We start from the raw sequence: 27,863 nt of genomic DNA on the forward strand, positions 1-27,863 counted from the left end.
AAGGCAAGAAGAAGGGGTTTACAAGGCAGACCTCTAGAAACTAGTACACAATAAAAACCCTGCTTAAGACAGAAGAACAAGTAAACAAATATGATGTGCATTTCTAGCTTCTGTTTAGGCACACAATGTGGAAACGGTTCACCTAACGGTTATAATTTTACAATTACTCTTGAGCGAATTATTAAGCACACAGATTGCAAAGAGCAAAAACTACACAATAGGCAAACTATTGCAGGTGGTAAATTTTGCATTGTGGCATAATCAGGGGTGCTTTTAAAGCTATTCACTACTAAACTTTGCTCAGCTTATTTAAATGGGTCTCAAACTTCCTCACACAGTGTTTCTCAAATTGATTTTTTAAAACCCAGGCCCACTTCTAAGCTTACTGCACTTTCAAAGCCATCTCTTTGGCTGGTGAGCACACACAACCTCTCACACATCAGGGCATGTATTCAGCACCCTGTGGGATCTGTGGACTGAGCCATTAATTCAATGCCAGCATTAGAGAAGTCCTACAACACGGAACCTCCAGGTCTTCCATAGGAGGAAGGAGGGAAGCTCAGTGGCCAGAGGATCTCTTATCTACAACTTGCAGGGTTAGCAAAGGTAGTTTGGGTGGCTGCAAAGCAGAGTCTCTGCTGCCAAGACAAAATGTGTCTGGCTTTTCCACAGCTGGGCCTAATACCTCCCTGCAACTTTCCCCCCATCACCAAAGAGGAAAAGGGGGTAACTCCAGAGTATGAGAACCACTGCATCTACTACCAAAATGAGTAAATGTTTTACAGTTCAAGATGAGCCACAGCACTGAACATATGTGCACAGAATATATTTAGATTTCTAATACCCGACCGCACTGGAATAAAATTGCTGTATTTGTAGTGTAGCTGTGGCCTGAAGTTTGCAGTTCCACTAGATTATAGTTCCTATTTAGCTTTTATTGAACAAGAGCAAGAATGTATCTAGACATCTTCCTTTAGTTACAAAGAAATGAGCAGAACGACTTACAACAGATACTAATTTTTGCATTTAACATTTGCCAAATTAAGTTTCTCTTAGCTCATTTCTAACACATTATACTGTTGCTATTTCGGGAAACAGAGCAGTCATGGGCTCCAAAAGCACAAAATTGTGCCTGTCCTTTCTTTGTATAGATTTGGCCAGAATTGGTAGAAAGTGAATAAATTCTAACAAGGCCACATCAGAACAATCTGGTTTAAACAAATTATTGGAAAATTAAAGAAACAGTATCATCAAGAGGTGACCAAACACGAAGAATTTGCACATTATACTCACAGCAGTGGTCTTCAAACTGTGCTGTGGAGGTTAAAGCTAAGATTCCTTGCAAGCTGATCAGAGATTCTCTTTAGTGAGATAATACACAATGGTGAACAAGCTCCCCTGAAAGACAGCTTGCCCGCCACAACTAATTGTGCAGTGCAGTTCTGTATGGGGTGTTCTAGGGCACATTCATTATTTGTACGATACAACTCTGAAACTTTTACCAGGCTGGGCCAGTTTGAAAATCACTGACTGAGAAGAATGAGCACAGCTCAATACAGACATATATGGAAATTTAAAGCTAAGCAGCTGTTCCAAGTTCTCTCAACTGTAGATATGCAAGAAGGACCAAGCATGAGCTACATAAAATGATTCATGCAATCCACCTCATGACACTGCACAAAGCATTCCCTGCTGAATACAAACTAAATTTCACTTTCCATATAGGAAATAATGCACACAGTTAGCACATGCAATCACTGTGATCGACACACATGTATTTTAGTATGTCTCTGGACCTCAACTGTCCCAGATTAGGGTATCCAATCATGCGTGTTTTACACAGGGAAATATGCATGTGTGCTTGTCATATACAATTGCATGTACATGGGAAATTAAAATTCCCTGCTTGGAAGCCATATTTGTGTATGAAGTTTGGCATGTACTGAAATGTTACAAGAAAATGCAGCATTAAAGGGACCTATAAACATACTTTTTATTAAGTCTGATGGGAAGGGGCAGAACCCTGAAAATAGGTTCTTAGTTGTTTACAGAATGAATATCTGAATTATCATTTACATCAACGCTACTATAATTGCATAGAAAACCTTCCTTATAAATTATCTTCAGAAAATATAAACCTTCTTAAAAATATTCTAATTCAATATTTGTGTCAACACAAACTTTTCTCACCCTGGTCTTCAAAAGAATTTTTTTTTAAACAAAAAACCGCCCACAGCTTTTGAAGGGTTCTACTTAAGAGGTTGCGTCAAGAAAGGCAATTAATACCATTAACCGTCATAAGCAAGTAGACTGACAAGCCTTCCAGTGGAAGCAGTGCATCGTATGGAAGCTTACAATCAACAGTCACCATCTTGTAAACATTAAATTTGCTAACCTAACTGCATTAAATTATGCTACTGTAAGCAATGCAAAGATTCACTTTACATTCAACGCAGAACTATAGGAAGTTAAAACCTTAACAAATGCAGCACCTGTTCCAGTATAACCCAATTCACAACCTAGTCAGTCTGAAGTACATGGATTTCAGCTACACATTTTGTTGGAAGACCTCCCTAACTTAATACAGACAGACAGACAGACAGACAGACAAAGGCTTTGCATGTGATCGAGAACTGGATCTAAGCAATGAGGCTGGGTTGTTTTTAAATCCCTATTTTGTTTCCTCACTCATAATCACCTCCCAAAGCTCCCATGGGGGAGCATCGAAAGGCTTTTCCTCCAACATGACCCATAGCAGCTTTGGGACAAATTTCAAGTGAGGAAACATTGCAAGCAATAATATAACTCTACCTTCTCTAGCGCCACGCAGACCCAATTTGGGGGAGACTAGCTGCTCTGAATCTTACACAACTATCAGAATATCTGGCTATGGATCTTTAACATAACATGATTATGGGATGTAGCGCTTCAGCTCAGTGTGGCTGCAGATAAAGGGCAGACAGAATCATCACAGTAATTTGTTCCCATGGAACCGAACAGGGCTAAATTTACATAAGAGGTTTGGGAATGACTTAAGTTCTGCTCAGCTCAGGAAGAGAAAGGATCTTTGTACACATTTGATCCAATGCACAGTAGATCCAGTGTGCTGCCCCAATGTCACATTTGCAAAAAGACAGAGCTCCATCTGCATACACCCAAGCTACAAGATCTGTATACCACAAAATTGGAGAGCACAATGTGCTACAGTCCAATACACATTGAGCTGTGTGTGCATTGGTCCCAATGCAAGCACTGAAAGCTAACACTGTCCGTCGGACAGAATGTCTGTTTAGGGTTTTACTTTACAAATCTTTAACACACAGTTTATATCTCAGCTTAAAAGTGAACTTTCAGTTAATTTATTAGTAGCCTGCTATATTCCTCTCCTGAATCTCTGAGTGGGCAACAGGAGGTGTGGGGGAGGGAGGGAGCGGGTAGTTAAATAGGCATAAATGAATATACTGGAATTACAAAACTGAATTTCCTGTGGTGTACTTCAGACACAACCTCAATCCTAAAATGCACTTGTACAAAAAGGGCTTTGTATTAAGCTATGCCAAATATAATGCAATTTCTCTTACAATTACAAGTGCAAAACAAAGGTAGCATGTAAACAATGGATGCAGGTCCTGTTTTTTTTTTTTAAAAAAGAGTATTGGCTGAAATCAATAATGCAGTTGATTTCAAAGATCCCTGCCTGAAGACAGATTACAGCACTACATTTTTGTCAATGCTGACCTAAGCTTGGACATGAAGATGAGCGCTTTGTGAGAAAAGGTGCGCTAGTGGTGATAGGGGGTTTTTGTCCTGGAAAGTTGGACCATGCATTTACTTCATAATGCATATAATGGTACACACACATACATCGATTTCAGAAACTCCACATCTCTGCACACCTGAGTGTGGACTTGTGCATCACATACAAAAACAATGCGTTAATTAGCCACAATACTGACTCCAATACAGATTAAATGCTAGTTTCATGCAAACCATGGTTCGCAAATCAGAAGCATGTGCTCTCTCCTCAAAACTCTCCCCCCCTTCCTCCACTGCCTTCCTGGGAAGTTCACTTTGGTTGCCTTACATTTGTGTCAAACCAGCCATGGTTCCCTTGTAGACTAGAAGCTGAAGTGTGCTTGCAAACCAGGATTACCTCTGGGTTTACTGTGCACCATCACAAACCACGGTTATGCAAAGCCATAGTTAATGCAAGGAAGAGGGAGGGACTGCAAGTTTCTGCAACCCATGCTTTGCAGGGAGCTAAAGGTACATCTGCACCACACCAGAACCAGGTGAGAAACAGGCATGAAAATAATAGTGATGCAGCCTACTATTAGGAAAAATTGGTCCCCATGACAAACCACACCATCACAACTGGAAGCTTCAATGGTTTGAGAAATGATAGAAACTGGCAGGAAATCCATTCCATCTCCAAAAAGACCCTAAATATCTCCCTGGTTTCAAAATTAATTTTCCATGGGCTGTGGTTAGAAAAACATCATTAATCTTTGGATCCCTGTCCATTACCTTAAAAAAACCTCCAAAAAGCCATGGTCTACAAATAGAGAAAGGCTTACAGACAAACTATTGCTGAAATAGTCCTGTGAACGTACTCAATCACAATATTATTAGGATGACATGTCACTTGGATTAAATATATGTGAAGAATGCAGTAAAAATGCAGTGGATAAGATTACATTCTGGGGAGAGCACTCTTTGCTGTGCCTGATGAGCTGTCTCACAATACATCTCCCCCAGACCCCTAACGAGACATTGTTCCTTAGTTCACATGAAGTGGAGAAACTGAAATGCAAACAACAAGTTCTAGTTCCCAAACACAAAAACCAGATGCACTGCTTGGTGTGCCAACTTTAGCTTGTTCTGGGGCACATAGTTCACATATGAAGGGTTGAGTTGGACCAAAGACAAAACAAGCTGCCACTTGACTTCAAAGTAATCTCTCTTGGGTTGGACTTAGACTTTGTGCTTGAGATGTATTTCTCGTAGTGCACAACTTTACTCTAGCAAAGCAGCTGTGCAAACCAGTACTAAATTGCACAATATTTGTGCATGACAAGAACCAGTCACTTGCTGCAGCTACTTTCTGCCAACAAATTCATAGCATGCTACCGCCATTTATATCAGGGATTTATTTGGGAAAACATACACTCTTCATAAATAGCATATTGCACTGTGCTATTTCACTAACGAGCAGTGAAAATCAACAATATGATAAACCAAGGTAAGAACAGTTTATGCTTTCAGGGAGAAACTATAAATAACTAAATACAGAGCTTGATAACCGAAGAGGTACTGTGAGATAGCTCAAGGCTTTGAGCATATTCAGTGAAATTTGATGGTCCCTTCCCAGCCATAGGACAAACTGCATCATCCGAAATGAAACTCCCTTTCGTTTAAAAAGTAGTATTTCATGGGGGCAGTTGCCATTCAAGAAAAATGAGCCCCCTTGAATACTTCTTTTCTACCTGCACAATATTTTATACCTAGAAGGATCGAGCAAGATGAAAAGGTCTTAAATGTCTATTCACATTCATCTGTGTATCAAAGCTCAGAGTTTTTGCAAAGGAAGCACCTGCCAACGTTACAAGAAGGTCTACAAAATATGCAGCATTCCCCAGCTAAACTCTGGTTGGTGTGGAAGTACGTTTAAACTGCAACGTGCTCTAACAATCTGGAAGACAAATACATGTAACAAAGAAGCCACAGTGTTTTGTTTTGTTTTTGCTGTGTGGCGCACAGTGCATGAAGAGAGCCTTTGTGTAAACATAGTGCAAATCAGAAATGGACCCACAAGCAACACTGGAAGCTTTGTGCAGATAAAGCACTGGCAATGCGTGGAGCCTCACTGAGTGGGTTCAGTCCCGACGCCACCCTTTCCCCAGGAGACTCTTGCAGCGGTGACTGCCGCGTCAAAATGACAGTGCTCCAGCAGACATTCCTGTTGTGTAGGAAGAGTTGTTCTGCAGCAATTACGCATGCAATGAGACAGCTGCTCATGGGAATACCTGCTGCAAACCAGAGCAACTTGCAGTTCCTTTAGGTTGCAAAGTGTCCCAGGCATGAATGCCTGGTGGAGCGGGAAAGGAGTTGCTCCCCTTCCCTGCTTTTCTGATGCTGTGCATGCCATAGTTGTGCATAAAAGCTTGATATGTTCTCACTAACTACATACGAAATGGGGTATTAGAATAGATGACGAGTGCAGTACTGCGGCTACCACAGCCCTCTCAGGATGCTTCCAGATGGACAAAGGCAGCCTAAGCTTATTTGTTGCAAAAGCATCTGAAAGATGCAGTGTTGCATCTATAGGATTTTGACCCTGTTTGAGGGTACTGCTTCTGCATTCAGGAGTAATGATATTCTCTCCATAATTAAATACAGCTTGTATTGGTATTATCAGAAACAATGGTAAAGTCACCAGCTATCTTGCTTAATCTTCCTTCTGCGATTAGCATCCATAGAAAGATACTATCTTCATTTGGACACAATGAAAAACTATGATTTATCTCCTCGTATCCATGCAGTGGCTGATCCCTGAAATTATAAATGATGGTTTTATCATTACAGGAATGAAGTGTAGCATAGTTGTGAGAAGCTCAGAAGCCTTTACTTCCATTTTTGATTAACTAGTTTCACATCATGCCTAAGCTCTAAATGGTGGTCAGTTTCAACTACGGTTTACTGAAACATGCCAGCTTCGTAACTCATAAACCATAGTTTGTCCAGGTTCAGATATAACAACAAGTTACAATTAATCAAAACTGAAGTAGAAGCTTCTAATCTCCTCATGATAATACTGGAGAAGGAAGTGGGGGGAGAGTGCAAGTCTGAGACTTGATGCAGCTCGTTCACATAACCACAAACCATAGCTTAGCCTTATGTCTGAACAGAGTCTGCATTAACTTTTCCTTGTATGGTCAATATATTTATAGAGCAGGAAATGATTCCCTAGTTATAAGCAAGGACCTTTCTATGTAGCATTTTTATCTGCACAATCAGTACAGCCACATCTAGATCTAGTCACATTAGACACACTTTAAAGACAAACAAACATGTAGACCAGTTCATCAATAGAGAAGAAACTAAGGCATATTTCTTTCAACTTAGTGTATCAATACTTAACATAAATGAATGCTGATTTGTTTACTAAATTGTGCCATATTTACTGATTATTGGTTTGCCATTCATAGTCTCTTTGTATGTTAAAATAATTTAGGGAATGAAATTAGAATAATAATTTAGGGAATGAAATTAGAATTTAGGGAATGAAGTAAGAAAAATCTCAATATAGGGACCTGAACTATAAAAAAGAAAAACACACACACACACAAACAGAGAGAGAGAGAGAGAGAGAGAGAGAGAGAGAGAGAGAGAGAGAGAGAGAGAGAGAAATGGAGAAAACCAGAAGCTTGTAGTGTATAGGAAAAGATTGTGCAGTATAAAAATAGATAAAATTATATTAGGTTTTTAGGGTTCACTGGCCATGTTCACACATTAAGCCATCAGAAGAAGAACTTCACCAGAGTTTAGTTTTCCTTTTCCTGAATGTCAGCCAGTCTTGCCTTTCTGGACAAGGGATTGTGGCTTAAAACAAAACTGGTTCATATAACAAGCAGAATCATGGTTTGCAGCTGGCTAGCTTTGAAACTGAGAACCACAATCCCTGGTCTGGATGATAAGACATTGCTTACCATTACATGTAGACACAGACATTGAGTAGTGTGGAAGTGTTCATGCAGGCAAATAAAAAAGTAGCTAAATATTCGAGGCACAATCCATACGGAGCTATGCATGCGGGAGGCGACCCCCATTACATTCAGCCAAGCCTGCCAGCTCTCTGCTGAGTGCATCTTTCCAATCAAGGGAGTGTTGGGTAATTTGTGCTTTGCAGACTTGGAAAGGAGCCGCTGGATCTCTTTTATATGCAGTTTGGAAGAGCCTGCCTTAACTGGAATCTGCCAGGAACGTTGTAGTGAACCTTGGCATGGTCGCAGCACACCTAGTGCAGCGGAAGATGGGATTGTGCCACTGGAATGATATCCATTTGCTCCCAATCCTACTTAAAGCATTATTGCACAAATAATCAGCAACATCTCAAAAGTGACAATTTTATCCCTTCACCATGTTTCCCTCTTGGGGAACGACGGGGTAGCTTTAAAACTTTTTAAGTAGGTTTGGGGTGTTTTTTTAAGGGTTAAAAACTTATTTTATAAAAATAAGTGATTCCCAGGGAGAATAAGGCGAGGAAAACGTAGTATATAAGGAGTACGGCATAATGGGATCTCTGCTCTATTGGCTACGGGCAGGAAGCAAAAACTGGTTAATGGTTTATGGAAAGGCTACCTAATGCAAACTTCTCCGACCAACATGAGATGCATAAACTAAATCTCATGTCGGCTACAGGATAGGCACTGTACAACAAACATGGAAATATAATTACAACAGGCTCTTGTGCAACCAATTCTTAACTTGGAACTGTACAAATACAGTTTTACACCAGGCAGATCCATCTCATCTATAGCAGGTGTGCTGCATTGTTCTGTGGATATCATTTTCCATCAGCGTCCCACTTCATTGACCATCATGCTCTCAGATCTTGAGTCCTTTAAATTTCCTGATTTTTTCTGTTTCTGTTTCGATTTCTTTAGCATATGAACCTATAATAAATATGTTAAAAACAATCACCACAACACAACCTTTCTTGAAATCCATCCTTATTCAAAAGAATTTTTTCTTAATGTCAAGAAGCAACTTTACACCCCATTTTCTTCTTTTCCATCTACAGGTATTCGTAAAATACATAACAAAAGGCTGCTAGGGTAGACTAGAGTTGAGATTTAAAGGTGGGCGTTTAATTGACATGGACTCTTTCAACATTTCAGAGTGTACATGCTAAGAAAACACCCCCATAGCACAGATGTTACTTATTTTTAATCCATCCATCTTTCTCAAGAGATAACGCAGTGCACCTTGGGGACTGGATCTGGGCTGTGGGTTAGCCAACCCTACCTTAGACATTGCCCATTTTGGATGCAACATCAATTCTACAAGCTGAAATGTGCAAGAGCATTATGCTTGCACCAGTTAGCCCTTTCTGGCAGGCTAACGAGAAAAACTTCCCGGGTAAATTAACTTAATGGAAAATTGTAATGGCCAGAATAGGAAGAAACCACAATTTAAAACCATGCCTGAAATTAGTTTTGGATCCTGGTTTGTTCCGATTCTGGTTCAGATGTAAAGGGAAACCATGGTAAATTAAGCCAGGAAGACTTCCGTCACAGCATGCCAAGAAGGTAGGGAGGGAGAGTGGGGCTGCAGGCACAAAGCTCATGCAGCTTAAGAAGCCAACATGGATTATGTCTGAGCCGGAATGATCTGAAAGATTGTTCTGAATATTTATGGTCCATAGTAGGGTGGTCCAATGCATGACCCAAGTGCAGCAACATTTGACACAAACAGACCCAACCCTCGTGCCACCTTCCAAAAGCCGACTAAGTGAGGCACTGGGCTTTAGAAAGGAAGTGTGAAGGTTGTGACAGGGTCCTAGAGTCCGCGTCTCCTTCCCAAAGCCTAGTTAGTATTTTCCCAGCTTTGTGAAGGAGGTGGGAGGGCTGTAAGGTAAAGGGACCCCTGACCCTTAGGTCCAGTCGTGGCCGACTCTGGGGTTGCGGCGCTCATCCTGCTTTATTGGCCAAGGGAGCCGGCGTACAGCTTCCGGGTCATGTGGCCAGCAGGACTAACCCGCTTCTGGCGAATCAGAGCAGTGCACGGAAATGCTGTTTACCTTCCCGCTGGAGTGGTACCTATTTATCTACTTGCACTTTGATGTGCTTTCGAACTGCTAGGTTGGCAGGAGCAGGGACCGAGCAACGGGAGCTCACCCCGCTGCGGGGATTTGAACCGCCGAGCTTGTGATCGGCAAGACCTAGGTTCTGTGGTTTAACCCACAGCACCACCCGTATCCCAGGAGGGCTGTAGGACCCTGCTAAAGTCTTGCTCCTCCTCCTTAAAGCCCGGCACCTTGCTTAGCCAGCTTTGGGAAGGCAGTGCAAAGGCTGGGGAGGAGGGACACACAAATATTAGCCTCCCTCACTCCCCACTTGGCAAGGCAGTGTGTGGCCCACTTGGTATGAAAAGTTGGGCTGCCCTGGTCTATAGGTATAGGGTGTATGCATTTTAATGCCATATCTCTATAACATTCCCAACACAAAATGTTTATCAATACCTTTGGTCCTGCTGTAGAAATAATGATCTGGCCTGGTGGCTGGATCCAGGGCTCTCCGTCAACTTGTACTGGGATTGGCTTCAGAAGTGTCAACCGGAAGTAGGAGCCCTGGGCTATTCGGATGCCTGAACGTAGACCCCCCTGGACCTGACCCTATGAAGAACAATCAGAACGGTCCTTTCAAGATCAAACATCAATGTAAAGAGAAACCACAAACTTGTTTTACAAGATAAAGTATTGATCAAACTTATAGCACGAGTGTACTAGATATTTACAATTCTGGAAATCTTTCTTCACATGAAACATTCCCAGAATTGTGACCAGAGAATGTATTTATGGGGGGGGGGGGGAGATGGTAAGAGAATACAGTGGAACCTTGGTTCTCAAACGGCTTAGTTGATGAACAAATCGGCTCCCGAATGCCGAAAACCCGGAAGTAAGTGTTCCAGGTTTTGAATGTTTTCTGGAAGCCAAACATCTGATGCGGCTGTTGGCTGCTGCTTCCAGGGCGCCTGCGCCAATCAGAAGCCATGCCTTGGTTTTCAAACATTTCAGGAGTCGAACGGACTTCTGGAAAGGATTACGTTTGAGAACCAAGGTTGCACTGTACTTTGGTCACCAATACAGTTTATTTTTTGGGACGCAGGTGGCGCTGTGGGTTAAAGCCTCAGCGCCTAGGACTTGCCGATCGAAAGGTCGGCGGTTCGAATCCCTGCGGTGGGGTGCGCTCCCGCAGCTCGGTCCTAGCGCCTGCCAACCTAGCAGTTCGAAAGCATCCCCGGGTGCAAGTAGATAAATAGGGACCGCTTACTAGCGGGAAGGTAAACGGCGTTTCCGTGTGCGGCTCTGGCTCGCCAGAGCAGCGATGTCACGCTGGCCACGTGACCCGGAAGTGTCTCCGGACAGCGCTGGCCCCTGGCCTCTTAAGTGAGATGGGCGCACAACCCCAGAGTCTGTCAAGACTGGCCCGTACGGGCAGGGGTACCTTTACCTTTTTTTTACAGTTTATTTTTACAACCTCTCATTTAGATATCAATATAAATTTCATTTATGACTTAAGGCATCCCATGTCAAGTCAAATGGGGTGAAAATATTGTTACGATTGGCATCACATTGCCTTTATGAGTCAAAGGAAAATATTTTTAGACATAAGGTACTAATGGTTCTGTTTGATTTAGCCGAATGCAATGACGTTTAACACTAGGACTTACCATGTGAACAACTCCAGTGACACCAACTACTTCTAGTAAGCCATCGTCAATTCTTGGTTTTTCAAACCGATTATCGTTATCAGACCCCCAAAGATCGGCACCAGAACCCCAGCTGGACAAAATACAAAATAACTGGTAAGTAACAATTTTTTCAAAAGCAAGTACCTTGTTCTTTAATCAGTGCAGCATAATATCCTCCTACGGAGAATTATTTTATAACGTAACATAAAATAACATAACATAAAATAATTACATGAATATCTTCCCAAACCAGCAACCTTCATGCTTATAGTTCATACTTCTTACAGAAGCAATGACTGCAGAAGTATGAGGCCCATGTCCTCTACTGTCCAGAAGTGCAAAGAGTCACTTGTGCTTCTTAAGTGACCCTGTGAGCTGCCCTGACCCATAGCATTAAAAAGCTGGAGAGAGGGTGCAGGAAAGGAGATGCACCCACTGAAATGAATGGAGCTGGGGATGGGAATCTCCTTAAGCAACATGGTGCCATCCAGATGTTGCTCCATCCACCCCAGCTAGAAGGACCAGTGGTCTGGGATGATGGGCGCTGCAGTCCAATAACATCTGGAAGGTACCACTTTGAACCTCTAAGGCGGGGGAGCAAAAAGAGTCCATACCCATTCAATTAATCATTAATATATGCACTAAACTTATTTTTCCTTCAGAAGCCATACTTGTGCCCCCAACCCACCTCCGAGGTAGGCTTCTCATTGCTTGTCAACATCAACATAAAACACTCATGTGATGCTTTTTAGTTCTGTGATGCTAAAACCCTTAACACACTGAAACAGAATGGTTGCAATTTGACCACCAGGAGGCAAAAGATGTGACAGGCATAGTACTCATTCGGCTGCGTAAAATGCAAATATGTCCTCTCAAGTATGTATTTTACTTTTGGTAGTGGCAGATAAAGCTGGAGTTGTGCTCAAACTACAACTTTGTTAAGCACGGGGTTAAAGGAACCATAACCAGCTGTGAGCATAGCCCTTTTGTCAAGGAGTAACGATTTGTCCAGAGAGATTTTCATATCGCCATTGGGACCAGAGATCTACAACGCACTCTGATTATCAGGAAAGTCACCAACCTTCGGGCAGACTCTGTGCTTTTGACTTAATGGCCAGCAGAGGGCACTTTAGGATACTTCAGAAGACAGCACAAGTTACTAAACGAAGTGGAGGTGAGCCTTTAACCTTAGACTAACTACAAACACTTTACGCTAATCTAGGAACACTTTAAAGGCTTTGGCATGAAGATATAGAAATAAGAAGAGAACGGATATCCTGATGAACCCTAACTCCACCAGCAAGCAATGTATCAGCTAGTCTATCGAGCTGCTTAGCTAGAATGGAGATTTCCCAGTTAGAGGCATATACTATCTAGACATGATATAGGGACCTTAAGAGATGTGCTATCGTTATACAGTTTATTTGGAGGGGAATATGACTGTGTAAGAAACTAGACTTGCAGTTTAGGTTGAGTCAGAATACCAGGCCCATAATACTTTATCTTTTAATTTACTGAGGAACATTAGAAAGAAAACAAACATTCCTTATATAAAGAAAATGTATAGATTTTTTTTTTAAAAAAAATCCTCCTCAAAACTTTCTTCCAATTCTCCTTAAAAAATTATTATGCATTTGCATCTGACAACCCTTTGAACAGATGCTGATTTATCTAAGGTTTGTCTGGGTCTATTTCATCAAGAACATTAGTAGAACTGGTTTTGTTCAATTCATTTGTGTTGTAACTCTATATTTAAAGGAATAAGAACATACTGATGTAGCCCATGTTTTGCACTTGGGAGGCTGCTGGCATCTCTAGTTTGAAGGGAGGAGGGAAAGAATTTGGAAAACAATGAAAAGCTGTTGCCAACTGGAACAAATGATTACTGAGTTAGGAGGATCAATGGTATGACTCAATATAAGGCAGCTCTTCAAACCATCGCAAGCTGAATGGACAAAGGCAGGAGGGAGAATGAACAGAGCAGCCCAGATTCTCTGTGTTAAGGTGAGTGTGTCTTTACACATTTCTGAAATGGGCTACACTTTATCAAAATAGTTGCCTCTCTTCAAATCAATGTATTTCAACTCTGCAAACAGTTCTTGCTGACACCTGACCAACTTTGATATACTTTCAGCGTCAGTGAAGCTGAAGCTAAATGGAGGAATCCTATTGAAGAGATTTTGGCTATTAAAATGCAGAACAGGGTGCAACCATAAAAGCAGGATTCTTTTCCTCCAAAAGACAAGAACTCTGACAAAACCGCATGCACAGACATATGTATGGTTTCTACCTGGGAATATTAATGAAAATAAGGCCTTCAATATTTGGAAGCTCAACTTCATGCTGGTCCACTTGAAGCTTTATTTCTTTATGAAGATTTCTTGTGTGGCTCATTTTCTGCAATCCAACTTTTACATAGACACCCTTGTTGTGAAACCTAGAAAAAGAAAGCCTTTATTCAACACAAACAGAACGCTTCATATTGCATCATTTTGCTTTCCTTGCTGATAAAAAACTGAAGATGAAAATGTATTCAGGGAGTAAGAAAATACTCAGGTGCAGAATATAACTAAAACACAAGCTACACTTCTTTAAAAAAAAGGTTGAACAACATGTACAACTACATACTACAGCTCCCAAGAATGGGACAATTCAAAACAAACCTACTGATCTTCCCTGGTAGCCTGCTGTTTCATAGCATAACCTGGCTAAATACACCCTTAAATGGAAATATCAAAACAAACGTCCAGAAATCTAATCAGTAAATTGAAAAAAAGTTTGATGCTATGAATATTTACTAGGGAGCTATGTTGAAAATAGCTTATTCCATAGTATTTGTGCATAGGGCTGTTTAAAAAAAGAATGCAAGGCTAAACTGACTTCAGTGTGGCTTAAACTCAGAGAAACAAAACTTTGAAAGAAACATGCATCCTTCAGTAATGTTCACTACACATATTGCTATGCATTCTACACTTTGGACTAGTAAATAATATCCTTGTAGGAAGAGACCACTGAAGACTAAGGGTGTTTATGTAATATTTGTGCTTACGTACAAATCTACAATTTAAGCATAGGTGGAGGTACACCTTGTATCACTCTGACAAACAATTCCACTGCCCCGTCAGATCTCCAGAACCCCAAATAGTGCCTACCTTTCTTCAGCTCCCAGTTCATCCATCTCTCCCTTGCCCCCCTCTAAAACTCACTCAAACTAGTTTCTTTGTTCCTGTACACACCCAAACCTAGTTTCCCATTATTTATCCTTAGTGGGGATGATGAGAGGAATGCTTCCTAAGGAGATTCTTAGCCTTTCAAGGCCATATACCCATAAATTCCCTAACAAAGGATGTAACTGGCAACTTGGCTTCTGATCATTAAGGAATACTGAATAGTCAGAACACCCTAAACTGTGGTCCGAACTTCCAGGCAAGTCCACAACATTCTAATTCATCTTAAAACACACAGATTTTGCAGTGATGCGTTAAGCTGAGGCCAATTAATTATGGTTTGCAGTTGTGAAAGAAAGAAGCTCTTCAGAACAGTCATGTAAATATATCTTGCTAGTGTTTTAAATCAGATAGGGAAAACCACATTACAGATCCTGCCTACATGGTTCCAATTCACAGAGAGGGTGTGGCAGGAAGCCACAAAAAAGTGCTCCCACACCCACCTGTTTCATATTGATGCAAGTGCAAATAAGGCTTTGCCTACACAATGGGACAATTCCAAGCTAATGTCCATTTATTGATGTACCTGATACCCCAGGGGAAAGTAAATATATATATTTAAAAGTAAATATATGTATATCTATATATAGGGATTATATATAGAGGCCAAAAATGTTACAGCAAGAACAAAATAATCTTAGGCAGTGTCAAAGAAATAAGGATCCATGTTTTTCTCTGTGAATACGAATGAGAAGGTTTTATCCATTTGCACAAGAACAGGGTCCACATACCTGCTATTGAATTTGTCTGGCTCCTCTTCCCTGGCATGATGAAAACCTAGGCTCAGCTCTGCATCAATTCCAAGGCCACAGTAATTGTTCATTTGCACAATCTAATAAAACAGAAAAAGTAAAATTTTACAACCTAGTCCAGATTTTTTAATTTCCAACCAAGAGAATGGAACATTCACATCACAACCCCTTCAACTAGAGGCAACGGCCGATTCACGCACATCCACTGACACCCAACAACACACACACACATCATGGCAACCCAGAAGCAGCCAGAAAAGGGGGTGTAACAGGGGCGGGGTCGTAACAAAATAAACATGAGAAAAATACCTTAGGAGGCTCAGGCTCTAACACGCCGTTTTCTGCGCTTTCAATAGCCTCTTGGGCATCTAAAAGGATGGTCCAGCGATCCATAAGCACATCATCAGCTTCATCTACAGATATCAGAATGGAGTATGGATCTTCGCCACTATATCCAGCACCCCAGCGGAGCACCCTCCCCAAGTCATTACCTGTTTTTAAAAAGGACAAGTTTTTGTTAACAACCTATATGAAAGCAAAAGCCCTCACTCCAAAACAGATCATGGCTACTACCTACTTCTGTGCCACATTTTTCTTTTAATGTAATTTGCAAATTTACAATGCTTTAAACTTTTTGTTGCACTTGACCTCATCATTAACAAATATCCTGCTCGCCAGAACAGCAAACCAGAATATTTTCAGGGGAGGAGGGAACCCTGTGAAGTCATGAGTTCAAATAACAATTTCGCGTTGCTGTTCCTGAAATCCAGTTTCAAACTCACCTGTTCCTAAAGGTAAAATAGCCACAGACGGCTCTGAACAGGCAAGCTTGTGTCTGATCTCTTCCAAGGCGCCAAGAACCCAACCAACAGTGCCATCACCACCACACACCAGTATTCGGAAACATGGAATTTGAGAGAATGTGTGAAACCTTCAATATAAAAAGCAAAACACAAGTGAGCACAACATATTTGCAGGAATGCTCTTAAATTCAAACCCACATTCAGGTCTCTAATTATTTAGTGGATATGAGGTTGTAGCCTAAGTCTCAAAAATATGTGTTTCATGTGATCCAAAGTTCCCTTCCAACAAGTTGTGCAGTTCTTCAAATGCAGGACCACAGGTTTATCTCCAGATTATTATGGGACTTACCAAGTGGTTTCCAAATGCATATGAAATATGCCTAGCTAGCCTAATGTTAAAAAGAGAGAGTGAAAAAGACCCCAACTACTAGTACAACAAAGAACCACTGGTAGCAATTTTAATTCATTTTTTAAAAAATAAAAAAGCATTATACACACTTATTTATTTCAACACTTGGAAGGTTAGCTCCCCAAGGAGGCTTTCATCATACTAAAATATAAATAATCCTATAGAAATAATAAAAGGGGCCACTGCTACCTTAAGACTGAAAGATGTAGCAAACAGCAAAAGGAAACTAGATTGACTCTTTAAGTCAGATAATAACAGTTCACTCTAATTTTCAATAAAAGACAAGAAAGATCATTAGACTTTGCAGTTTTCACTCCCAGTTCACACTTGGGACATCACTGTACAAACAAATGAGCTTCTGTTGCATTTGTTTAACTGCTGCCAAATGCCAGATGTAAAAATAGAAATGCTATTTATTAAGCCCACCCCTACAGTTCTGTTAGCTGACAGTAAAAGCTGTTGGAAATGGTGAAAAGGTTTATTATTTGACACGAGGGTAATACATCCCCAATGCCACTGAGTCTTTTGGCATTGACAGTGATCATCCTCAGCTGTACTACTACTCACACTGCAGCTGTGCCCAGTTTCCACAATGCAAAGCTTTTGAAACGGATGGCTGGGGTCCAAAGACCTGGACAAGAAGTCCTGCACATCCATGAGGCTTTGGATTGGCAATCTGCAAACAGGAGCTCTACACCACTACTAAAGCATGGGGTTTCAGAAATTATTTATGATGCAGCATAGCAGCTATGTTCAAAGAAAAAACGAAACCCCTAACAAATCCCACTAGGCAGCTGCTAAGACCTTGGAAGCACCTTAAACAGTTTCTCAAAACCCAACCCTTGTGTTTGTTTGCTGGCCAATGTTGAAAGCAAGTATGCCTTTATGACGACATTGTGAGAACACAGTTTTAAGTAAAAATGAACCATGGGTTGGACAGTTGCACTAGCAGGAGCTAAATTAGACTTTCTCTTCCTCTCATAGAATCATAGAGTTGGAAGAGACCACAAGGGCCATCAAGTTCAACTCCCTGCCAAGCAGGAAACACCATCAGAGCACTCCTGACATATGGTTGTCAAGCCTCTGCTTAAAGACCTCCAAAGAAGGAGACTCCACCACACTCCTTGGCAGCAAATTCCACGGTCGAACAGCTCTTACTGTCAGGAAGTTCTTCCTAATGTTTAGGTGGAATCTTCTTTCTTGTAGTTTGGAACCATTGCTCCGTGTCCGCTTCTCTGGAGCAACAGAAAACAACCTTTCTTCCTCTTCTATGTGACATCCTTTTATATATTTGAACATGGCTATCATATCACCCTTTAACCTCCTCTTCTCCAGGCTAAACATGCCCAGCTCCCTTAGCCATTCCTCATAAGGCATCTCCTCTAGGGCTGGGCGATATATCATCCAAAATCGGTGTGAAGTCCATATTGTGATGTCGGTTTCGCAATTTTTGACCTGGCAATATATCACAAATCATGATGTGTGTGTGCACTATCAAAAATCACTATGTGGGGGCGGAAACCATGAAGCCAGCCAATGCCTCTACATAGCTCCATCCTTATTTCAGACATCAAGCAGCTTAGTTTCAGCAGCTGAACTGTATAATTTTCTTTCAAGACTAGAAAGTGGAAGAATGAAAGCAAGGAGCCCAACATACCATTAAAGTACCATTTGCTAATAATAATAATAATAATAATAATAATAATACATTAACAGAGATATCTGAATTGGGCAAAACCTAATAATTACCCAGGCAGTGGTCCTCCATTCGTTAGTTCAAAGACTTGATGAGGATTTAACAGTTTTCTAAAACTGTAGAGCAAAGCCCGGCCTTTAAGTCCTCCACTCTTTGGATTCACAAATACAAGCAATGGGCAGCAGTTCTGAGGAAGGTTGGTTTGCTAGAAGAGGGGGAAAGCAGTGGTTAAACAACGCTGCACATGTGCTCAAACAGACACCATTCCAAAAATACCCAATGAAGTCTAAAAAAGGAAAACATAAAACATGGGCTTCTAAGAGGCTCAGGGCACTATCTACTTTACCTCATTCTCAGTTTTAGGTTTTTTCACTGCAGCATTAAAAAGAAACAATTTTAAGAATTACAGGGGTGTTTTTGCCCCTCTTTTTTGTACATGCAAGCAATGCAGGAGCTCGGCACTTAAGGCTAAATGAGGAACTAAACCATTTCCTACAATATAAATCATGCAAATTCTGTACTTTTTGGAAGTAATATGTACACAGGTGGTGAACTATAATTTAGCACTTCTACACGTTTATTTATTAGATGTATATACTGCTTTTCATCTGAGGACCACAGAGCGGTTTACAGTATAAAAGCACAAAAATACATAACACAATAAAAACCAAACAATACTCCTCCAGTTTAAAAGGCTATAGAAGAGGACTGTTTTTGCTTGGTGCCTGAAGATATGTCATCAAGGCGCCAGGCAAGCCTCCCTGGGGAGAGCATCCCACAAACACATTAACAAGCAACAGCTATACAGCTCATTTATTATGTCTGAGGTGGTTCATAAACATTATTGCAGCTTACAACTAACTTGCAAACTATGAAGATCTTGTAAGATAATCAGGTGGTGGCATATCTAACAGCGCCCAGTAAGAGGGCAGCTCCATACTTCAACTGTCACAGCAACCATCATGTTTTCTGTTTGAAGTAGAATCAACATGTTTGCTTCTTTAAATATATCCCTGGGATGAATCATGGGGCTGGGGCTTCGGCAGGTGTACACAACTTGTTTAAAAAGATATGTATGTGCTGTTCCTACTGCACCCACTTGCTCCAAACAAGACTTAGCCTACCCACACCAATAATGTTTTCTTACATAAAATGCGGTGCCACTCTGAGTTCATGACAGAGGCAAGATTGCAACAATCCTCAATTTATAATCGGAATTGAGGATAAGGTACTGATTGTTTCAGGCAGCTGCTAAAACACATGGACAGCTTGCTTCTATCTCTGTAGGCAACTGGTAATCATACTAGCAATGGAAGAAAGCAACTTTTGTTAGCTTAGGCAAATAAGAGCTGGCAGCTACAGAGAGAGATTTATTCTGCATAGAATGAATGACCTAACATAACCAAACCCAGATCTGTTTGTGCCTACAGATCAACAATGGCAAGGATACATCATGAGATGTATCAGGCATCACACCATGGTTCGCACTAACCACATTTTGGAACTGAAAAAATGCTGAGCTGCTGGCCACACTGGCAAACTATGTTTTAGAACAGGTTCTCTGCTTTGGTCTTCCATTTGTTCAATACTTAAGATGCACAGGTCACCAGAGGCAGAGCAACAGTGCTAACTACAGGTTGGTAAATTCAGATATCACATGTAAACCACGGTTAGCACAATTCATGATTTCCTAACCCCCTCCAGACCATAGTTTCAAATTATGGTCTGCTGGCCAATCATAAACCACTGTTTATCCTTAGCCATTGGTACTTACTTCATTGTTACTTAATTGTTGGTTTAAATTTACACACATACACCTGAAAAAGAACCCCAGAGTCTAAAAGACTGTAGCATTTTTAACTAGCTAGTTCAGATAGGAATACTATTCTGCTTCTATATTCTATATGCACTAGAATAGCTCTTCCCTTTAGAATATTAGAATACTTGGCATGATTACAATGGGCCTCAACTTCCTAGTGATTGTATGTGGAGTGAAACAAATGTGAAACTACTATGATTACATAAACATTAGTGCTTCCTAAATCACTTTTGGTTAACAGCAGTTGAGCATGTTGTTCAAATCACAAACCATGGTTTGTCTTAACTATGGTTAATTAAATCAGGACCATACAGTATGGTTTGAAGTTAGCTTGTTTCCATTAACCCTAGCTAAGATTAGCCACACTCTGGGTCCAGATGACAGCAATCTAAAATGGAAGAAAGAGCTTTTTAAGTCCTCCTCATGGCCATGCTGCTGAAGAAAGGGGGCAGGAGTGCAAGACCAAAGCTCACTGCAGTTTCTTCTAGTATTACTAAACTATAGCTTAGCATTACGTGTGTGAGTGACTTTCATGCTTTACTTTCCACGAAGGAAAAGCTCAATATAAGAAGCCACTCCTGTTTATCTTTGCATCTCTCTTCCTGCAGCAGTTTTCCCTGCTCTTCGCTCTCACAATTCCCGGAGAAAATGAGAGCCATGCAGGGATAAACAGAGAAAATCAACCAGTAGCTCCTCTGTTCCCGTGTGTGATCTTAAATTTTCTTGGCCTGTAGATGGGGGAGACTTCAGTCATCTCAAAGGCAAAGCTGCTGAGATGAAGAGTAGGGTTTACCAGCACGGTACTTCCTATGATGCCTGCAAACAATTTCAGTCAATACCCCCGTTAAAAATCATAATGCATATTATTTGCTCTTCCTGTGCAGTTCCTGTTTGCACAGGTTCAGCCTGTCCTATATGCTCCCAAGGCGCCCAATATGCGTTATGCCCCACCTCAACATCAGTCATTTTGTTACTTTCTAAAAATTCCGAACATGCCCACTGGCCTGAACAAGTTGGTGAATGCTGGTGTAACCTGACTCTTATTTATGTTAATCCAATTTCTGCATTAAAATAATATGCACAGGGGCCTCTGCAACGGTGATGGAAAAACAGCAAGAACTGTCGCTCTCGCCGTTTATCTTCAAGTGAGAGTGGAGGCTTTCCAAAAGCTTCATTATAAATCAAAGATATATGCAACTACGCCCATTATTCATCAGGCAATCTTCAAAGCCTATATTTAGAATGCCATTTTCCCTACACTTCATAAGAAAAAAACAAACGGCCTGTTCTGGCCCCAGATGCAAGCACCAGCAATAGCACAATCTGGCACTGCAAAAATAATGCAACCAACAGGTTAGGTAGTGAATAAATCAGTCTGGAGAGAAAGACCTAAGCTGTTGGTCTTGTTCATGTACCTGCTACTTTCACACACATATACCTTGCTGAATGGCATGTAAATCTCACCACAGGGAAGAGGCTCCCATACTAAAGCAAATGCTTGCTTAAGAGGCCACTATGCATTCTCATATTTCAAGAAACTTAAACTTGGCAAAGTAGTTTAGAAATTACTTATGAGCTCACACAACAGGCTTCAAGAGAGCCAAGTAGATATGGACTCATTTTTTAAAGGGTACCTTAAAGTGGAGTAAATTAATCCATCATTATGCTCTCAACATACAGACAGCTTTGTTATTTAAGTCACATTTTAACTATCCTTCAAGATTATAAATGTTAAAGCTGTTTTTCTTTTAGGTAGAACAAAAATAGCTCATTATTTTAAGGACAAAATCAAACATGACTGTTCTTTGTTTATAACCACACATTCCTTTGTTGGCAGTAAACTTTGCTCCATTCCCTTATTTGTTAATTGCTCCCATCCCCTCCGTAGCCGGAGTAAAATGGCCAAGCAAAGTAGGGCTGGATTTAATTTATTTTCATGTGGAGTTCATAGAATCACAGAATTATGGAATTGTAGAATTGGAAGGAACCACCTAGTCCAACCCACTGAAATGCAGAAATCTCAACTGGATCACACATGACAGATCCAATCTCTGCTTTGCACATGAAACATGCTATATTTATCATTTGAGCATCAGTTAATTTCTTATAGAACTTGGAAGCCAATTGTTCTTACCAGAACTTCAGGGATGACAACTGCAGTTAGTGGCTTGTCATTAACAGTGGTGTCTTTAGCTAGCATATAGAGTCTTTCGGCTTCAGCAAAACATGAAATTTCTAGTACAACAGCACCTAGAACAAATTAATTCAAGAATAATTTTTAAAGGCTATACAAACATAAATGCACATAGTGATATGATGCAATATCTTTATTGTGTCACTAAAGAGTATATCCAATGAAGACTGAGTGCACTGAACGCAACTCAGCTCACAAAAATTAGAGGCTTAAACCTGGTCAGGTTGGTGCCTCTGGGTGACTGAGGTTATTCTTTGACAACATGAGCACAGCTATGATACACCTTTTTTGATGGTACCTTCTCTACCCAACAGAGGGTCTGTTTCTCCAAATGGAGTTTCTATGGGAAAGGGTCATGGCTCAGTGGTAAACCACATGTTTTGCATCAGAGGGTCTCCTGTTCAATTCCCAGCACCTCCAGGTAGGTTGGGGAGAGACCCCTAAAGACCTAAAGAGTCACTGCCAGTCACTGAAGACTGATGAACCAGCTGATGAGACCACTGAGACTGATGAACCAGCGCTCCGACTTGGTATAAGTCAATGTCCCCTATTCCTACGTAGACAGAACACTCTTTGACATTTTAGTGCTTAGCACACCACCTTCCAGATCAATTTGCCATCTGACCATGAGCAGTTAAAGTCAGAAGAGCTGCAAATCAATATCTAAGAGCTCAAATAGGGCCAGAATCTAAGCTAAACATAAGAGGGGACAATAAGTACTTAGCATCTTGAACAGTGCACTCTTCCGTCAGAGAGGACAGCTGTGCTACAAATTGCTATGTTTTTCAAAAGGTTGTCAAGAAAAGGAGGGGGATTTCAAATCTGCTCAAGGGAAACATGAAACAGGGCTCCAAGACAAAATCCTCAGAAGGCACTCTTGCTCATATTGCTTGTTCCCCATGCGCCACATCATTGGCTTGCGGAGATAGTGACATTTATGTTACAGCATGAGTAAGTATCTTTGCACGTTACAGGAGAAAGTGAGATGAGTAGACTGTGTTGATGGTAAAGTGGAATTACGCAAGAAGCATGGTATGATTTAAATGGGAATCATAGGAAGGTATGCAACACAGAACCTTTCAACATATACATTTGTTCCCAGTTTTTCCAGGCTGGTGTTTTTGGTCTTTGTTATAGTGCAATTGCATCTTCATGTACATTCTGACATATTTCCAGGTAGCATGTTCATAGCCTTTGTAAATGGGATGCACATTTTGTTCCAGCACAAAACTCTTACATGTTCAGGAGAAAAATGCATGCACCTGTGAAAGAAAAGCCTTCTCAAGGCTTGGGCAGGAATGTGGCCCTGGTTTCTAGTCATGGAGTGCTTCCCAAACATCCTCGACCTCTAGGCAATATGTTGGTAGCTTGCAGTAAAACTGGAGCAGGGATTATTCAGTTGTACAGCTGCCACCATAATCATTCCAACCCGTGGCAAGAACAAACTATACATTTGAATGTAACAGTAAACATTATCCAGGAGAGTACTGCTTTTTTCATGGATAAATTTCTTGCCTGGTCCCAGTGAAAACTGTGATAGAGAAGTGGTCAAAACAGGCACCTACTGGTGCTCTGAATGAGCAGGAAATGCAGGTTGTTTCTCTCCCAATCCTTGAAGAAACATGGGGTTGATTTGGTACTCTACATATGCTGAGTTCAGAAGCAAGCCTCAGACCTGCATGCTTCCTCCCGGCAGCCCACCACAAAAAGAAGTAAACACTTGGACAATAAGGTCCCACCATGCGCCTCTTATAAGGGACGCGGGTGGTGCTGTGGTCTAAACCACAGAGCCTAGGACTTGCCGATCAGAAGGTCGGCGGTTCAAATCCCTGCGACAGGGTGAGCTCCCGTTGCTCAGTCCCTGCTCCTGCCAACCTAGCAGTTCGAAAGCACGTCAAAGTGCAAGTAGATAAACAGGTACCGCTCTGGCGGGAAGGTATATGGCGTTTCCGTGTGCTGCTCTGGTTTAGTCATGCTGGCCACATGACCTGGAAGCTGTACGCCGGCTCCCTCAGCCAGTAAAGGGAGATGAGTGCCGCAACCCCAGAGTCGGCCACGACTGGCTCTAATTGTCAGGGGTCCCCTTTACCTTTTATGCGCCTCTTATGCCTGAATATAAAAATCACTAGATTACTAAATGTATTGAAGGGATTCGGAGGAAGCAGACATGCCAAAAGACCTCTCCCAATCTCACAATATGAAGAGTGAGAGATGCAAAACATTTGAACAGACCCAAAGGTGCACTTTATAACCAAACACTTTTTACACAGCTGTTAAACTCAAGATAAAATACTATAGTCTTACCTTGAGATGAATATACGTGGCTCAGAGAAACCAGATTTGCTGAAAAAGTAGAAAAAGCAAAACTTATTTTCTATGTGTAACATTAAAATGTCTATCCACACCCCCTCCACCGGGGTGGAAACAAACTATAGGTTACCGAAATAAATTTTAAAATTTAATGCTGTCCCATTTTACACACATTCTGTGAGATCAGTCTTGTTTATTTGAAGATGCATGAATTTTAAACACAAATTGCCCATGGGTTTAAAGCTAAAGGCTTCAGGACAATAAACAGGACCAACTGTTTCACAGCAGAACAAAGCTGGTTCCAAATCCTGCTAATGGAATATATTAGCTTGAGTAATAAACACAAATCATATTTAAGATGCCTATTAATCCTAATTTAAATTGTTGTCGCAAACACTGCATGGGTGGGATTCCAAAGGGATGCAAGCATAGCTCTGTGCGTGCAATGGAGCTTCTGTGGAGAACCTTCGCTCCTTCTGTGGTCAATTTTTGAAAAGTGATGAAGTGGTCAGGAGACACATGTAGTCACTGTATAGCACTGAGCATCACACAATGTCCAATAGCTAGGCAACAGACCCACATATCTTCACTTTCCCCCACATCCCCCCTCTTTGCCAGAAGCCCAGCCAAGCTGGATATAAACAATCCAGTAGAGTTCGCTGGCTTCTGGCTCTTTTACGCAATCTGTTTAAGCCCACATAAAATTTTATTTCACCTTATTCATTTAAAACTTAATCCTCAATTGACAAATATATTAAGGGGAAATATATTAAGGGGAAATCATTCACGCAAAAATGGGATATGTTCAAGAAATACCTACAAAAATATAATAACAACATAAAATCTATGGCAGCGTTTGAATGACCCTTGTGTAAATTAAGCATTATTAAATAAGGAAAAATGGTACAATATGTTGTAAGAAAGTATTAGCAAATAGATTAAGAGTGAGGTATTAAGTATAAGTACATTCAATGTTGTAAATGTAAATTACATCAGGAAATGACGGGAAGTCTATTTTGACATAGTTTAGCTTATTGGATTTTACTTTGGTTTATTTTTGTTTGGTTAGAAAGTATAAGAAAAGAGCACGTATAAGTACAAGTTTAAATCAATATTTAACAGCATAATTATTTAAGGTTATCATCATTATTATTATTAGTTTTACGTTTTCTTTGTACATGTATTTAAGATTGTGTATGATATCCTTGGATGTCAACAAATAAATATATAACTAAAACTTTTAAACGTCCAAATACTTCAAAATGGCTTACAAATGAAGTGTGCTCAAAACCAATCAGGTTTTCATATAAAGTAATAGAAATAACATTTTTTAAAAACCCCAATGAGTATTGTTTCAGAGAAAGAACAAATATAAAAGGTCGCAAAAATAACTGTGGGGAAGAACAGGTGACAATCTATGTATGAGACATTTTATTAAATACTGGCCTCTGCTTTACCACTTCTAAGACATGGCACCAATAAAATAATGCACCAAAGGTTCAAAAAACAAGACTGATAATGACAGAGTGCCTTTTAGTGTGTTTCAAAATTTAAAATAGATTTTTATTTGACAATGGACACGCCCAGATAATTAAATATTATCTTAATAAAGCAAGATATGAACTTCAGGTACCTACACACAGCTGCTTTGCTCCTCCCTTTGTGTGAGTAGAGAAACAAGCCAGAAAGCTTCAGTTAACTAATAGTTTCCTAAGATATCTGAATTGTGAACTGCCCTGAGAGTTTCCACACATGCCAGTAAAAGTAAGCTATCTTTAAACCCTGGGTCCAGAGTCAAATCAGTAGCTGTGTGAGTGGAAGCCAGTGCAAAAAGTTCCACTAGCACAACTGGACTTTCCTCCATGCAACCCCTCCAAATCAGCTTGGGAGGTTCTGCAAAACCCCCAGAAGAGCAACCCAGGGGGAGGAGAGGGGAGATCATTCTGTTGGACAGGCTGAAATGCTTACGCTGATGAAACCATGGGAAGAGCGTGATAATTCCTCCCATGGCTTCATGGCTTGGCTTATTTGGAAGCTACTAACCATAGTTTCCTAGCTCTGACATAATGAGAAACAATGGTTAGCAGTGGGCTCACTCATGTGAAGTAGGGGCAAAGCAGATGTAAGCGGATGTGTGAGGGTTGTTCATATGTCAGTTCATTTAGCCATTTGATCATCTGAAAGCAGCCAGAGATGAAAACAGAAACTGTTTCGGTATGCGACTTACTTTTGAGGCTTAATTCATCTCTGAGGATGTTTGTGTATTCATCAGTAGAGAGATGAGGTGGCAGACCACCAACAAACAAATGTACCCGCGTAGCTGATATATTGTTTTCTACAATGTAAAATCTTGTTTGATTCATCTGACGTAGTGAAGTCTGTAAAAGGGAAAAGACAGCTGAGAACTCACATTACAAATACAAGGCATACAGAGAGAAGGTTAAGATTCCAATAAGCAGAAACTCTTGCCTCCAACTACCCAAAACAGTTACCAGACCACTCCACTAAGCCTGCCTGCGTAAGAGAACTTCCTTTTTGTTTGGACTTGTGCAATTGTTCTCATTTTGTGCTACATGTTAGCAAAAGGTTGAGGAGTACTGGTTAAATGCAGGGCAATCAAAATGCCAGAGTTATGAGCAACCTCTCAAATAATTCTAGATTACGTGTCACAAAACTCTGAATTCCATGACCAAAATACATGGCGCAAGTAAACACGCATACTGTAATGTTTAGTACCCTTCTCGAAATATGCAGTTCCCCCAGGTAATTTGGAATATGTCAAGATGAATGTGCAGTGGAAGGAGTTAAGATGAGAATGGAATTTGGGGTAGCTAGTGAAGGGAACAAGAATCTACGAAACAAGAGGGAAAGATAGGAATTTGTGAAGAGTCCTAACCCAATGACCTTGGAATACGCATCAACTACTCCCTCTCTGTTTCTGAATATTCTGATAATGCTCAAAAAAGCAGCCAGCCCACAGGGAGGCTTTAACCCTGTGGAAACCTATTCCTAAAAGGTCCCCAGAACTCCCTGGCTATATCTTTCATCACCACTGTGTGTGTGTGTGTGTGTATGTATATTTATTTTAAGGGTTCTCACCTTCCCACACCACCTTTGCATTATGCAGGTAAAGGTAAAGGGACCCCTGACCATTAGGTCCAGTTGTGGCCGACTCTGG

The 27,863-nt window shown here is 40.8% G+C and overlaps 1 protein-coding gene across 1 annotated transcript in view; it reads right to left on the minus strand.

Annotated features, from left to right (window-relative positions):
* Window positions 1-3,647: 3,647 nt before the first annotated feature.
* Window positions 3,648-27,863, minus strand: part of DGKQ (diacylglycerol kinase theta) — a 71,196-nt gene continuing 46,980 nt past the window's right edge. The window contains exons 13-23 of the mRNA XM_081893926.1: window positions 26,913-27,063; window positions 24,680-24,718; window positions 22,316-22,431; window positions 18,416-18,567; window positions 16,237-16,385; window positions 15,764-15,945; window positions 15,434-15,534; window positions 13,766-13,912; window positions 11,455-11,566; window positions 10,244-10,396; window positions 3,648-8,675 (exon numbers count right to left, since the gene is read on the minus strand). Coding sequence (XP_081750052.1) covers window positions 8,577-8,675; window positions 10,244-10,396; window positions 11,455-11,566; window positions 13,766-13,912; window positions 15,434-15,534; window positions 15,764-15,945; window positions 16,237-16,385; window positions 18,416-18,567; window positions 22,316-22,431; window positions 24,680-24,718; window positions 26,913-27,063 — 1,401 coding nt within the window. The 3' untranslated portion in view covers window positions 3,648-8,576. The remainder of the gene's footprint in view (window positions 8,676-10,243; window positions 10,397-11,454; window positions 11,567-13,765; window positions 13,913-15,433; window positions 15,535-15,763; window positions 15,946-16,236; window positions 16,386-18,415; window positions 18,568-22,315; window positions 22,432-24,679; window positions 24,719-26,912; window positions 27,064-27,863) is intronic.

Source organism: Podarcis melisellensis, assembly GCF_964234715.1.
Source record: "Podarcis melisellensis genome assembly, chromosome: 17".
NCBI lineage: Eukaryota > Metazoa > Chordata > Lepidosauria > Squamata > Lacertidae > Podarcis > Podarcis melisellensis.